Genomic DNA, 15,847 nt, shown 5'->3' on the forward strand with positions numbered 1-15,847 from the left:
CATGAAACTCACAGTGAGCATGAAATGGGCAACCTGAGCAATGAAGGGCAGCCCATCAGTGATGATCTTGAAACCGATGAGTCTAACGAAGGAACAGAAGTCCTTTTCGAAACAAGACCCACCCGAACGAGGGTCCAGCCTTCGAGATTCAAAGACTTCATGGTACAGGTTCCCCCTTCGGTCAAACATCCGACATCAACGTCCAATCAGGTTGCCTCTGCGGTATGTCACCTAATTTCCAATTTCGTGTCTTATAATGAGTTTTCCGCTAATCACAAAGCTTTTCTCTCGGCCATCTCTAACAATGATGAGCCCCAGTTTTTCAAACAAGCAGCTCAAGACGTTCGTTGGCGTGAAGCTATGCACAAGGAAATTAAAGCTCTGGAGAAAAATGGAACATGGACCTTGGAAGAATACCTAAATGCAAACGAGCTATAGACTCCAAATGGGTCTATAAAATAAAGTTCAAACCGAATGGCGAAGTTGAAAGATACAAAACTCGTTTAGTTGCAAAGGGTTTTACTCAAATGGAAGGGGTGGATTATCATGATACATTCACACCGGTCGCCAAACTCGTTACAGTTCGAACTATTCTAGCCGTGGCTGTAAAAAGGGATTGGATTATCCACCAACTTGACGTAAACAACGCCTTTCTGCATGGGGATCTCGATGAGGAAGTCTACATGAAAATTCCTCAAGGTTTTTCTAAAGAAGGTGAAACTCGAGTGTGTCGTCTAAGAAAATCCTTATACGGGTTAAAGCAAGCTTCACGCAACTGGTATCACAAGTTCACAACTTATCTTTTGAGCTTGAATTTCAAACAGTCCAAGGCCGATCACTCGCTATTCATTTATGAGAATGCAAAAATAACGATGGTTGCTCTCATTTATGTGGACGACGTGATCATTACAGGAAATTATCTCGATGCAATTCAAGAAATAAAGGCGCAACTTGACGAAGAATTTAGTGTTAAAGACCTTGGCCCTCTCAAATACTTTCTCGGCATAGAAGTAACCAAAACTAGCGATGGACTAGTCCTAAGCCAACGAAAATATACATTGGACATCTTAAAGGATAGCGGGAAATTGGGCTGCAAACCGAGTTCCTTTCCTATTGAACAAGGTTTGAAGCTTGACAAAGGTGACAATGAAGCACGTGTCGATGCGGGTCAATACCGACGTCTGATCGGCCGGTTGTTGTACCTTCAAGCCACACGTCCAGACATTACCTACTTAGTCAACGTCCTGAGCCAGTTTGTGGCCGATCCGAGAACCAATCATTTGGAAGCGGCAAACCGTGTTCTTCGATACTTAAAGGCTACACCGGGTCAAGGCATCCTCCTTTCCCGAACAGGAGATCTTGTCTTAAATGCTTATTGTGACGCCGACTGGTTAGGATGCTCTTATACAAGACGCTCACGTACCGGTTACTTCCTCTTACTAGGCGGGGCCCATATCTCTTGGAGAAGTAAGAAACAGTCTGTTGTGTCGCGATCTTCCGCAGAGGCAGAATATCGAGCAATGGCGTCAACCGTAAGTGAAGTTCTTTGGGTTCGTTGGCTACTTAGTGAATTACGAATTGACACTTCATCTCCCACACCCTTGTTTTGTGACAATCAAGCTGCTCGACACATAGCTAATAATCCGGTTTTCCACGAAAGAACTAAGCACGTTGAGATGGACTGTTACTTTATTCGTGAACGCGTTGAGTCCAAGGAGATAATTCCCATGCATATAAGCAGCAAAATGTAGTTATCTGACTTGTTAACAAAAGGGCTGACAGCACAGCAACTTCAATTTCTTCTTGGCAAGATTAGCATTACCAATTTGCATGCTACATCTTGAGGGGGAATATACAATTTTTATCTTATATTTCGTTGCTATCTCTTCCATACTTAGAGGAGTTATTTACGGGATGTTGTTTATGGCATACCTATTTATTTAGTCCTTGTATTCTGTTGTTATTAATCAATTTTGAACAATTTTTCTGCTTATTCTTTTCTCTCACTCGTTAATTCCATTACGTTGTGGTGGTGTTATAACAAGAAGCAACAAGAAGAGGGGGTGGTGTTAATGATGTTATAACATCATGTTAAGAGGAGAGAGATAATTTGGCAGCCAATAGAAAAGCTCGTTTCTTCTAGTCATGGAGACGACAAGAAGCACCACAACAAGATGCAACAAGAAGGAGGGGTGGTGTTCTCTCCTATCACGACGTCGTTGAGGGTGCCACCTCAGCATAACGAGCACGCCACAATGCCCATACCGTTTGCTCTAAGTGATTTTTGTGTCATACCAAATATTAAATAACAATGCCAATTTACGGATTTTTTAAGTGCTTTAGATGGTAATTAATTATAAAAATAAAATAAAATCATATATATATATATATATATATATATATATATATATATATATATATATATATATATATATATATATATATATATGTCACACCAAAGGTCATTTTAAAGGACAACTCTTAAATAACATTGTTAATTGTTATTCCCTTGATTAAATATATAACATTTTATATTTTCATATTGTAAACGTTTCCTTCATTAGAACGAGTCATTGATTAAAACATTCATCCATGAATTTGCTAACACTAAAATCTCAAAAATTATGTCTATAAGCGAGAAAAAAATAAGAGAGAAAAGAGAAATCTAGCTAACTTAAAACATTTTGTAATACTATTAAGGGAAAACTGCAATAAAGTCCCTACATATTGGCTTGATAATCGATTTAGTCCTTATATTTATTTTTTATTCAATTAAGTTCTAAATACCGGTAATCGTATTCAATTTAACCCTTTGACCCGGTCAACAGATCATTCAACTTTCAAAAATTACATTTTTCGCCAAGATTTCAAATTTTTTTACAAATTTGGTCCAAAAGTTACACTTTTGGCCAAGATTTTAAATTTTGTTACAAATTTGGTCCAAGCATTACCCTTTTTGTCAAAATCTTAGAATTTTATTATGAATTCATCCCAACTTTAGTTTTTTTTTACAACTTTTTTTCTCAAAAAAAAATTTCTAATATGTTTTTTCTTTATAAAATCATATTAATACAAAAAAAACGTATTTTTACATAAAAATCTTATATTTTCTATATAAAAACTTTTTTTAAAAAGTTTTCGTATATGAAATATCTAGTTATAAAAATATATATTTATTAAGTATATAAATATATACAAATTCGTTTTTATAAAAAAAATGTATACAAACACTTATCACCTTTATATATATATATATATATATATATATATATATATATATATATATATATATATATATATATATATATATATATATATATATATATATAGGTGTGTATCTATATATTTTTTTACAAAATCGTGTTTGTTTTTTTTTATAAAAACGTGTTTGAATAATTTTTTATATAATACGTGTTTGTATACATTTTATAAAAACGTGTTTAAATAATTTTTTATATAATACGTGTTTGTATATATTTTATAAAATCGTGTTTGTGTATACACATTTGATAAAATATATACAAACACGTATTATACAAAAAATTACTAAAATAAGTTTTTATAAAAAAATGTAAACAAACACGATTTTAGAAAAAAAAAATATAGATAAAATAGGTGTTTGTATATATTTTTTTATAAAAACAGATTTGTATATATTTATATACTTATTAAATATTTATTTTTATAACTAGATATTCATATAAAAAAAGTATTTAAAAAAAGTTTTTGTATAGAAAATATAAAATTTTTAAGTGAAAATACGTTTTTTTTTTTGTAAAAGTATGATTTTATAAAGAAAAAACATATTAGAAAAAATTCTTTGAGAAAAAAAGTTGTAAAAAAAAACTAAAGTTAGGATGAATTCATAATAAAATTCTAAAATTTGGGCAAAAGGGTAAAGTTTGGACCAAATTTGTAACAAAATTTAAAATCTGGACCAAATGTGTAAATTTTGGATCAAATTTGTAATAAATTTTGAAATCTGAGCAAAAAATGTAATTTTTGAAACTTGGATGACCTGTTGACCAGGTCAAAGGGTTAAATTGAATGCGATTACCGGTATTTGGGACTTAATTGAATATATATATATATATATATATATATATATATATATATATATATATATATATATATATATATATATATATATATATATATATATATATATATATATATATATATATATATATATATATATATATAGGGACTAAATCGATTATGAGGCCAATATGTAGGGACTTTATTGCAGTTTTCCCTACTATTAAGGCAACGCATTAACTTTAAATAAATAATAATAAATAAATAAATAAATAAAATCGAGTATATTATTTAAATCGTCCTTATGTTTGGTCAAAATTTCACGTTTGGTCCTAACTTTTTTTTTGCACTCGAATCGTCCTTGTGGTTTGATTTTGTTGCGTTTTTCAACTCTATGGTTTGGTCAAAATTGCACGTTTGGTTCCTAACTTTATGTATGTAAGGGACGAAAAACGCAACAAAATCAAACCATAGGGACGATCCGAGTGCAAAAAAAAAAAAAATTAGAGACCAAACAATGTAATTTTGATCAAACCATAGAGACCGTTACAATAATTTACTCAATAAAATCATAGGCCTTGCCTGCAAAGTAGCTATTTGGCCTGCAGGTTTATCAAAAGGGCGTTACTTTGAAGATTTTTTATAAAGAAAATATCTTTTTCGCATACTTGACGTGCGCAAATACAAAGTTCATGGTAATTTTTGAAAAAAAAAAAAAACCTAAACTTTTACTTCAATTTTGGTTAAAACTTAGAAGATTTAACCTAATTTGTTTGTATATTCTCAAAAATAAATAAATAAATAAAGATAAAGTTTAGATCGACACTAACCATGATGCTTAATGCCTCAACTTTTTGCATTACAAAATAAAATTCAAAATAGTTAAAAAGTACACAACTTACAATCTCACTTTAAACAGACCTCCTCCTCACACCTTTCCCTTTTCCTAATTGTTGCAGTACCAATTATTTCTTTTCTGGGTTTCATGTTTAAAATAATATGTAATCTTAGGGTCCAATAAGTTCCATGTTTTAGGCACTTAAATATCAAATAGGATTTAAGAATTAAAACACATTTTTTGTTCAATAAACATGTCATCAATCAAAACATCATATGAAAAGTTCATTTCACATAACTAATTCTAATAATAACCATCAAGTATATCTTTTTATCGCCTATTTCTTTATACAGCATGTAACCACCCTTTCAACTATAACCCAACATTTAATTATCGGTTAAGCTTCATCTTTTAACTTTAATTAGCAAGTTTAATGACTTAAATGAATGCCTAAAAAAAGAAAAGTATTTTTGACGTGTAATGAATAAAGGTGTTTTGAAGAACGTAGGCATGGATACGGATACCATCTCTTTTAACACGTCCTCAAAAGTGATTAAAGCGGATGATGTCGGTGATTCCAAGACAAACTATAATACAAAGAAAATGTTAAATAGATACAAAGGAAGTCTCACTTACTTACTTTGACTAAATACAAAGGAAAGTAGATACTATTTAATTTTAAATAGGGTTGGCTAAATACACAATTCAATATTTATTTGAAATAAAAGAAAGGGTAAATTATATAAATGGTTTCTATGGTTTTGGATAATCTATGTTGTTGGTCCTTAACTTATTTTTTTAATTTAGAAGATCCTTGTTGTTTGGTTTTATTAATCGTTTGGTCTCTATTGTTTGTTTTTGTTACACGCATGGTTCGTGTCTTACCTAAAAAGACTATTATTTAAATAGGGAAAAATAGTATGGTAGGTAAGGTAAGGTGAGGGGCGGGGTTGGGGTATTTTATTTACATAAATTATAAAATCAAGGGCAAAAATAGTTTTTTAGGTAGAACAGGGATCAAACGCGTAACAAAAACAAATAGTAGAAACTTTCTAAGTTAAAAAAATAAGTTAAGAATTTTTTTTTTACATTGTTATATATATATATATATATATATATATATATATATATATATATATATATATATATATATATATATATATATATAATCAATAATATTAACTAAATTTGAACATTTTGGAAGTCAATACATATCGATTGAAGGCAAACGGGCAACAAGCTGCGCCGCTAACCCTTTTTGGATGGCAAAACCTATTCTTTTGAAAACAACATTTGTGGATCTAGGAGATATGACATTAGAATGCATGACCCATTGGACTCTGTTAAGGAGCTCCACCGCCTCTGGTGCAAGAAAACCAAATGTATCGAATGCAAAAGGAACAAACACATGTTGATTTTCTCTACATGCATTGTCGTGCTTTACCACTTTGCACGCAGCTGCTTTCAAAGCGGCATGCCTAGCTGCGAAACCTCCGCTCCGCAAACCAACGAGAGGAGATACACCAGTAAGATCCACGCACGCATGCTTCCCTCCTATCCATCCAAAGACCAAAATGTCAGTCGGTCTAAGTGTGGACCTGCCATCCTGCGGGTCCGTCAAAAAGTTCACTGGCGCTTCTTTCTTCACAGATATACCACCACGCCGACAAGTATCAAAGAGAACATCCTGAACCACATCATGTCTATACTTGAAACCAGGGAGCTCTCTACAATGAACCGCGTGTTCCCCAAAGGTATCCAAACATGTCTTGCGACAAACTGGGCATATCTCGTCAATTGGGAATATAGGAATCATGAGGCGGTAACGAAGGATAGTGCGGTACTCCACAGGAGACATATGCTGACCAAGACCATCAATAGGGATAGTTAGCAGAAAATCTTGAGCATGAGGCGCCCGCAGACACTCAAAGACTGCTTTCTGTCTGACAGTCATCTCGAAGTTGACTTCCATATCTTGGACGATTTTGCTAAAAAGGGCACACGCCAAAACTTTTTGGGATTTAGGGGGGGCGGTGTCCTTATTAGTGAAACCGCTACAATCAAATCCCGGAATCGTATCACGGAGACGAGTCATAGCACATAGATAATCCGAGTCCATACCACATATGCCACTGTCACGTAAGATGTGGTCTTGTAATGCCCAAGATTGGGCCCTCGAGGCTACAAATGCGTAAGAGGAAACCTCGTAGGCCGAGTACAAACCCAAACCACCAAAACGAATAGGTAAGGAAGCCAAGCGCCACTGAATGTCTCCAAAGAAGGGGCCTCCACATACCATCATATCCTCGATAGACCTGCGCAATCCCTTGTCAAAGAATAACGCTGCCTCTTCTATGTGTACCGGCTGACATGTTCTTAAACCAAATAAAAGTTTTGCAATGCCCATACATGATCGAAGCAAAATGAGCTCACTTTGTGGGTCACATAGTTGTGGAAGAAGGCCCATCAAATCAACAACATTGACCGCTCTTTTCATGGCCAGCCCGCTAATAAACCACGCGTCTCTGCTAACAGCCCCCCCAAGGAGTTTCACCCCCAAAGAAGGTCTCCCTATCTCCGTAGGGAATAAATCAGCCCGAAGCTTCCTACCATCACATGAGGGCCAAAAAATCTCCGTTTTCTTGATGTTCAACTCGAGACCCAAACCTGGACCATGCAACCGAATTATGTTCAACACTCTAGCCACCTCCTCTGAATTCCCTATGACAGTCCCATCATCAAGGTACCAAGCATGGAGAATGAGCTTACAATTGTCTCTAATCTTGTGCACAAGCGGGTGCAAAACAAGGGCAAAAAGAAGAGGGCCCAAGGGGTCACCTTGCTGCACCCCAGTGGCAGACCATATATGTTGGTCTCCGATATAAAGTCTCGCTGCTTGCCCGTACAAGAAATTCACCCACAAAGAAATGGAAGGGCACATCTTCTTAACCTCGTGGAGTAATGCTGAACGATCCACTAGGTTAAAGGCATTCGAAAAATCCACAGTCATCATTACAAGAGACTCATCAGCATGGTGTTCACTCAACACCCTATTGGCACTGTGTAACACAGCCTCAGCACCGCCAGATACACCAACGCCAAACTAAAAATCATTAAGGTACTTGGCCATTTCTTTACCCACACCTTTCATAGCAACCTTGGAAACCAGACGTCTCCATAAGAACCATTCATTTAATTTAGAGTATAATAAATCTAATCATAATTTAAAGATGTATTTGAAAAAAATATAAAAAAAATAGTTTTTAGCAAAAATAATCATTTTGCTTGGATATTTTGGATTAGGAAAAAACAATTTAATAACAGAAAAAAAAAACACATTTAGGACTAATATTCATGAATTTCATACCAACATTTTATATTATGTACCGAAATTTCAGAAAAAAAAATAAGAAAAAAAAAACATTCAAAATTTCATAAAAAAATCTGATTTCGAATTCCAGAGAAAAAAAAATTGTTTTTTACTTAAATATAACAAAAGCTTAAAACTATATAAGACATTAATATATAAAATTAGATATTTTAATGAAAAACAGTACCATTAAACATTTCAACATACGACATATAGAAAAATAGATAAATTTTACTTAAAAATTGGATAAAAAAAAACTTCCGGATTTTGAAGATTATTGCACACCTGAAATAGATATTTTGGATATGAGTTAAGAGATTTTAAAAATAAAAAATCTCCAAGTTATGATCAGTAGTCCGATAATATTCGAAAGAAATAGACTATTTTTTAAAAACTGAAAAAACAATATATTTATCTTTTAATCTTTTTAAAAATCTCATTTATAATAATTAGATTTACTTAATCTCCTTAAATAAATATTCATTTGTCTGAACTACTTTGGACATAAACACCATTTAAGACTACACAACCAGTCAACCACATAAAAAAGATAGAAATAACAACGAACATTTCAGTTATTAATTACATAAATGTTACAAAGACCAGTTTACCCCTACACTTCTTAATAGTTTGATGCGGAATTCCTCTCTTACAAATTACCATTTTTCTGGAGCCGAATTAACTTTAGGAAGACAAAGCTTCGAAATCAAGCAATAAAAAAAAGTTGAAAATCAAATCAAATAAAAAAAAAAAAAAAAATTCTTGCATCGAAGATTTTAGCATTTATTAGGGGAGAATCCAATGAGGGAGTTTTCTAGGTCATAACTGACACGTGTCCCTTGTTGTTGTACGTTCCCTATAATCGACAACGAAGACGACGTCGGAGCAAAGGCAAAACAAAACGTTCCTGACGAGTCAACCGGTATCAGGTAATTTTTAGCCGGTAAATCCAGTTTCTTCCCGTTGGAGAAATGAAACGCCACCGTTGGCACCTCAACGCTCTTCTTCTCCGACAAGTCGTAGCAAGTATCGAACAGCGCCACTCCGTTCGCCGACGGCAACCCCTTCGTGCCCTTTACGAACGCATCCCGTAGCGCATTGTATGCCTCCGTCTGCAACCGAGTCACCGCCGTACCGGAGTCAACTATAACACCGGCATTACCGTCGGTTGTTAGCTTGAATGTCGACGACGGGATATGTAACAGTTGACCGGCGACGCTTAGACCTCTTAAACCGACGTAGTAAAACGTGTCGAGCTTGGTGCTTCGTAATAACGGAGCTGTAATGGCGTCGTGGGGAGTTGGTGAGTTGAAGTCCAGAGTTGATGCCGAGTCGGAGTCACGGTCCACGAGGCAATAGGAGTAGGAAGTCGCGTTTATCTGTGAAGGAAACGACAACGCTCCGCCGCCGAGACCGATTAATCCGGCGGCTCCGACGAACAGTCCCTCGTTATTATGTCCACAGCCGATGGCTATGTTTTGAACGGCGGTTGATCCTTCAAGAGTCACCGTCTCCGTCACGAAATCTCCGACGGTGTATGACCCATCGCCGTAGGATACTTCGTACAAGCAGGTGCCGTTTCTGCACTCTGAAACGTCGAGAGATTTGCATTGGTGAGCGTCGCAGGTGAGCGGAGAGTAGGAGGAGGACGACGCCGGCTCAAAAATAGGGTCCGCTTGCTGGTAGCAATCGCCGCAGGGTGCGCACTGTACCCAGTTGACGTCGCTGCCGGTATCGAGTACCATATAAACCTGACTCGCCGGACGACCGATTCCCACTCGGCAGAAGTACTCTCCGCTTCCCTGACTCGTACCTGAAATTACCGGAACTTCCAAGTCCTCAGCTGCAAGCTCAGTGTCTACCGGCTTAAGATCCGCTTTCCTGACGCCATTAACGGCTAGATCTACCCTGGTTTGAAGGGATTCCACTCGTGCTGAGTCACGAGCGAGTCTAGCTAACATAACTGACTCGTAATCTTGGTGTGAGGATTTGTGAACAGAGACTCGAGAATGCAGTTGCAGACTGAGAAGCGAAGAAGACGATGACGAGTCAAAAGCCGAGGCCATTAGCGACTGTGAAGGGCGAGGAGTGAATGAGAGGACATCGAGGGTTTTCTGGATGGAAGCAGACACATCGAGCTCCGAAGTTTCTCCGGTGGAAGTGGGTAAGTGGCTGCGAGAAAGAATGGATGGGAGTGATAAAGTGAAAAGAATACAGAGGAGAGGAAACCCAATTTCCGCCATTAGAGAAGGTTGGAGAGTGAGGAGTGAAAGTAGTGGACAGGGAGGGGGGATGGATATATACACAGGGGGTGATGATTAGATTAAGATTAAAAGATTTGTTAAGTAAAGAAGTGTCATTCGCGTGGCATTTTTGTTTAGAATAAATTGTTTACATTATTTTTAGCTTAAGATTTACACAAATAGTCTTTGTGGTAACTAGTAAGTGAAACCTTTTCTATATAGTTCAGATATTCTATTTGTTGCACCATTAGTCCCTAAAGATTATTTTGTTGCCAAAAATGTTCATCATTAGTCCCTAAAGATTATTTTGTTGCCAAAAATGTTCATGACTTACAACCCACTTAAATACGAGTGCCAATCAAATACGATCCGTGAAATTGGTGATCAACATGCGAAATATGTTACGATGCCATGAAGTTTAACACCCAATGACCCAAAAGGGATCATTTTATTACTATGAAAATGATGCATAACAATGAAATGAAAAGAAATTTATGTGTAGCTAGATAAACCACACAATAATAAAAGGGCTTACGCTAATTACACAATAAGCTAAATATTAAATATATGCCAGCGACTAGGAGCATCCTGAGTTAATTGGAACTTTATACGTTTTTCATTAGAATATGAAAATACTTTTATTCCGTATGAACTTATATGTGACGAATGAATAATCATTCTATATATATATATATATATATATATATATATATATATATATATATATATATATATATATATATATATATATATATATATATATATATATATATATAAAGTAAATCCATTTTGATGCAATTTGGTGGGGAAAGCAGTGGCATAAATCACGGGATTAGGGTGTAGTCAAAGTAGAAGTTGTTGATCATTTTTCCTTTTTAAAATAATTGTCTTGTGTTAACTGTTTTCGTAAATTATGCATAAAATTTGTTTTTAATTGATTTTTATTTTAGAAAGCGAAGTAATTCGTAAACAACAATTTATGCATTATAGAGTTGTACAGTACAACAATTTAAAGCATCAATTGTTGTGTATGAAGAAAAATTGTTGTGTACAAATTATCTCCCTTTTAGAAAACACATTTCAACTTAATATTTAACAGTTTATATTATCATTTTTTTTTAACTAATTAAAGGATCCGATTACTAAAATTGAAATTATAGATGACGAAAATCTTATATTTTTCATAAATAATGAGAAATTTTCATATTGATTCCCCACAAAAACAAAAAACTTTGGCACATCGTTACACCATTGGTTCATATGGTATCCAAATAGACACGATTGGTCTTGAGTTGTTAAATATAACTTTTTTCTTTTTTCTTAAATTACCTTTTTACCAAATCAAAAAACAATACACCATGACCATTTTTGTAATGTATTCTATTAAAGATAAAATGAATTCCTTAAAATTTGTAAAATATTTTTGGAAAAATTACTAATATAACCAAATTCATTAATGACTTCTTATTTTTTAGCCAAAATTTAGGACTTATTTCAAAATAGTCATCGAAACCGTAGGTGGTTAAAATAACTTACTGTTTCGCCCATTTACCTACGGTTTTGATTTTAGTATATAAGGATTTTTTTTCCATTTTTCACTATGAAACCGTAGACGAAAAAATGGTCTACTGTTTTCTCAAATAAGTCTACTGTTTCCAAAAGAGTAGATTAAAAATGATCTACTGTTTCGTCTAAAAACCTACGATTTTGGTTTTTTTTTTTTGGTATTTGACTAGTAATTCATGTATTTTGACTACTATATTGTACCTAGTGTATATTAAAAGAAAAATCCATTTTAAAATAAAAGTTAGTTTTTTTTTTCATCTTAAAAAAATAAAAAACCCAAAACCGTAGATTTTGAACGAAATAATAGACCATTTTTAATCTACTATTTGGGAAATAATAGACTTCTCCGAGGAAAACGTAGACCATTTTTTCATCTACGGTTTCATAGTGAAAAATGAAAAAAAAAATCATATACTAAAATCAAAACTATAGGTAAATTGGCAAAACAGTATGTCATTTTAACCACCTACGGTTTCGATGACTATTTTGAAATAAGTCCTAAATTTTGGCTAAAAAGTGAGAAATCATTAATAAATTTGATTATATTAGTAATTTTCCCAATATATTTTAATTTGTAATTAACTTGGATTCCTTCGAATGTATACAATATTTCATATGTTATAAAAAATGTACATAGGAATTAGTTCAACCAATTATTTTATCCTCCTACTCATTAGAGAAGTTCATGAATTGAATAAGGGTCTTTAAATATTCAGACATTTCAAAACAACCCCAAAATCTGTGATCCAGAATGCCACTTGAAGAATTCTTTGTATCAATGTTTCCACCAATGTAGCACAAACTACATCACCAATTTTGACACCATGATTAGCTACTAAAACATTGTGGGACTTGATATCATAATGTACTAAATTCTTTTTGAGTGAAGATAACCAAACCTAAGTAGAATGTAGCAAGTATAAGCTTTATCAAAGTCTCATAAACACGCCCACCTTGTTGGAGTGAAGCTAATCCAACTCAAGTAGAATCCTAACCCCTGTCGTTTCATTTTAACTGTTTTATTCTTTATCTTTTTACATATAAACACTTTCAATCATTCAATATTTCTTAAAATTCGATCGTTCAAGAAATGTCATTTCTCTTATTAACAGTTTTTTAACGAATTTATCTAAAATGACTAGCCATACAAGATTTTGAAACCGAAAGGACTAGCAGTGTAGTTTTGTGAAACATTGTACTAAAGTTGATACCTTTCTTCTTTCGAAACCACAAAGACCAATTCTAAAAAAATTTCTAATTCAATTATAACATAGAAAGTAGATTCCGTTCACTTGAAATTGACTAAAAAAAATAAAAATAGATCACTTTTAGTTTACATGTAATTGCTGTTTTTTATGGGCGGCAGTTACTTTTGACAGATTGATAAAATTTGGTCATGTAAATTAATATGAAATCTTTTCATTTTTATTAAATAACATGGGATTTAATGATTGTAATTTAATAAATTAAATAAAAATTTAAGATTATTTTGGACAAACGTACATGAAACATGGAAGTCAGGCTTTATTGACCAGTAAATGTGGACGGGTGTTATCAGTGAAGGTAAAGTCGAGAAGAGTCCATGCATCAAGGCGGATGGTACGTTGGTTGGGTGGTGACCTAATTTAAGTTTAAATCTATTGTTGAATTACAGTTTCAGTCCTTTTAATTTATGATTAATTCGTAACGTGACATTTTATAAAAAGCTTTTATGATTTCGGTATAATTCCAAAATTCAAACTCAGTTGAGATTTTTGACGATTTACTACTGATTCCAACTTAATTTCGGTCATTTTGTGTTAATGATGTATGTTATTGTTAACCCATAAACGATGAATCAATTATTGATAAATTAAGACAAGTAGAAAACTTAATCGGCTAATTGATCTGTTGATGAACCTCTTGTGAATTCTAAATCGGACGCTTTTGTTTATTTTGGAGCAAATTACATAAATTTTCAATGTGTTTCAATGAAAGTTACATTTCGAGTCCAATTTTTTTTTCTTTTCTTAATCATCTATGTGGTTAACTTTTCTTTACATTAATGATCCCTATGATTAAATTACTATGTGAAATTCCTACATTACCCTTTTAATTTTCTTTTTCTTTATGAGTTTGTAAATAATAAAAAAATAATATTAAAAGATAAAAAAAAATAGTTATGGTTTTTTATTTGCTAAGAAAATAATTGTAGTTAGGTGTGAAGCTGATAATAATCTATAAATAGCTGAGAACTTTCTAAAAAATCCCAAATTTTTGGGAAAAAAATTCTAATCATAATTTTTTTTTGAATAAATATCTCAAAAAAACCAGATAATTTAACCAATTAAGCCCTTTGTGACATTTTCAACAGGTTACCTGATGATATGGAGTATCAAGGTGGAAAGATGTTTAATGTGTCGGTTGATGTCACGCCAACATCTTAAGTTGAAAATAAAATGAAATATTAGTGGAAGAAGAGGTGTGTCCCAAGGGTCAAACTCACCACCTCCACAAGACTCGTATATGCGCCCTTAACCCTAAGCCATATACACTTTTGTGAAATTTTGACTGGCTTCCTTTCTATATATTGCTAATATCACTAAACAATAGATAATAAAAAAGGAGGACCAGAGGATTCGAATTCAAAACCTCCAATTTAAAGACCAAACACCTTAACCATCAAGCTAGGAACCAATTTATGTTCTTTCCTCTGCTTTTATTTATATAACATGTAAATCAAATCCTTAACTTAATTATAATAATAAGATTTGTTGTTAAAGTGTTTGGTCTTTAAGTTGGAAGTTTTGGGTTTGAATCCTTTTTCTTATTTGTTGTTAGTGATATTAGCGATATATAAAGGAAAACAACCATTATTTCACAAAAAGATCTAGAGCCTAGTAGTTAGGGTCCATGTGAGAGTCATCTAGAGGTCGTGAGTTCGACCTTTGGACGCCCCTCTTTTCCGTCTTAAGTTTTATTTTATTTCCAACTTAAGATGCTGACATGGAATGCCACGTCAGCTGCCACATCGACCATCTTTCCACCATGTCACTCCACATCAGCAAGTGACCTACTGAAAATGTCATAGAGGGCTAAATTGTTTAAATTATCCGGTTTTTTGGGCATTTTATTCAAAAAATGGGACTAAAATGAAACTTTTCCTAAAAGTTTGGGACTTTTATCGAGATTTCCCATAAATACCTATCTAAAGTTAACCTAGGTATTATGGCTAATTAAAAGCTTAACGTGTGTGTTTACAAGAATTTGAGATCAATGACTTCAACTACAATATCATGATTGAGGGACGTTGCTGGAGAGAGAGAGAGAGAGAGAGAGAGAGAGAGAGAGGGAGAGAGAGAGAGAGATGATGATGGTGGTGGTGGTGGTAATATTTGCAACAAGCGATTTTTATCCAGGAAAGAAGTTCCGGTGGTGTTGATATTTGAATAAGGTGACAGTAAGGTCATCAGAAGTATTCACTATTCACCACTAACCACTAATAGTGGTATTTATAAGTAAAAGTTTATTTTAAGAAAATATATCCAAAACGAGCCGTTAAAAGGCTTGTATTCTGAGTCAAACACCAAACAAATATGACTGGTCATGGTAATTCGTCGTCTCTGCCACAATTCACAACGACCACACACCACAATCGACACCCGAGGTGGTGTCTGTGGTCGTGGTTTGTTGCCAACTAGACTACAATCCCTTTCGTGCTTTGTACTCCAGGCGGTCTTGTTAACCCATATGTTTATGGACTCCTTTGTATCTAGTCTATTAGCCTATTAGGGTTTCACCCATTAGCCTTAG

General features: G+C 33.9%; 1 protein-coding gene across 1 annotated transcript; it reads right to left on the reverse strand.

Annotated features, from left to right (window-relative positions):
* Positions 1–8,803: 8,803 nt before the first annotated feature.
* Positions 8,804–10,523, reverse strand: LOC111894450 (protein ASPARTIC PROTEASE IN GUARD CELL 1). The gene has a single exon (XM_023890530.3). The coding sequence runs from the start codon at positions 10,487–10,489 to the stop codon at positions 9,023–9,025; it is 1,467 nt and encodes a 488-aa protein (XP_023746298.1). The 5' UTR covers positions 10,490–10,523; the 3' UTR covers positions 8,804–9,022.
* Positions 10,524–15,847: the final 5,324 nt, after the last annotated feature.

This window comes from Lactuca sativa, chromosome 4, assembly GCF_002870075.4.
Source record: "Lactuca sativa cultivar Salinas chromosome 4, Lsat_Salinas_v11, whole genome shotgun sequence".
NCBI lineage: Eukaryota > Viridiplantae > Streptophyta > Magnoliopsida > Asterales > Asteraceae > Lactuca > Lactuca sativa.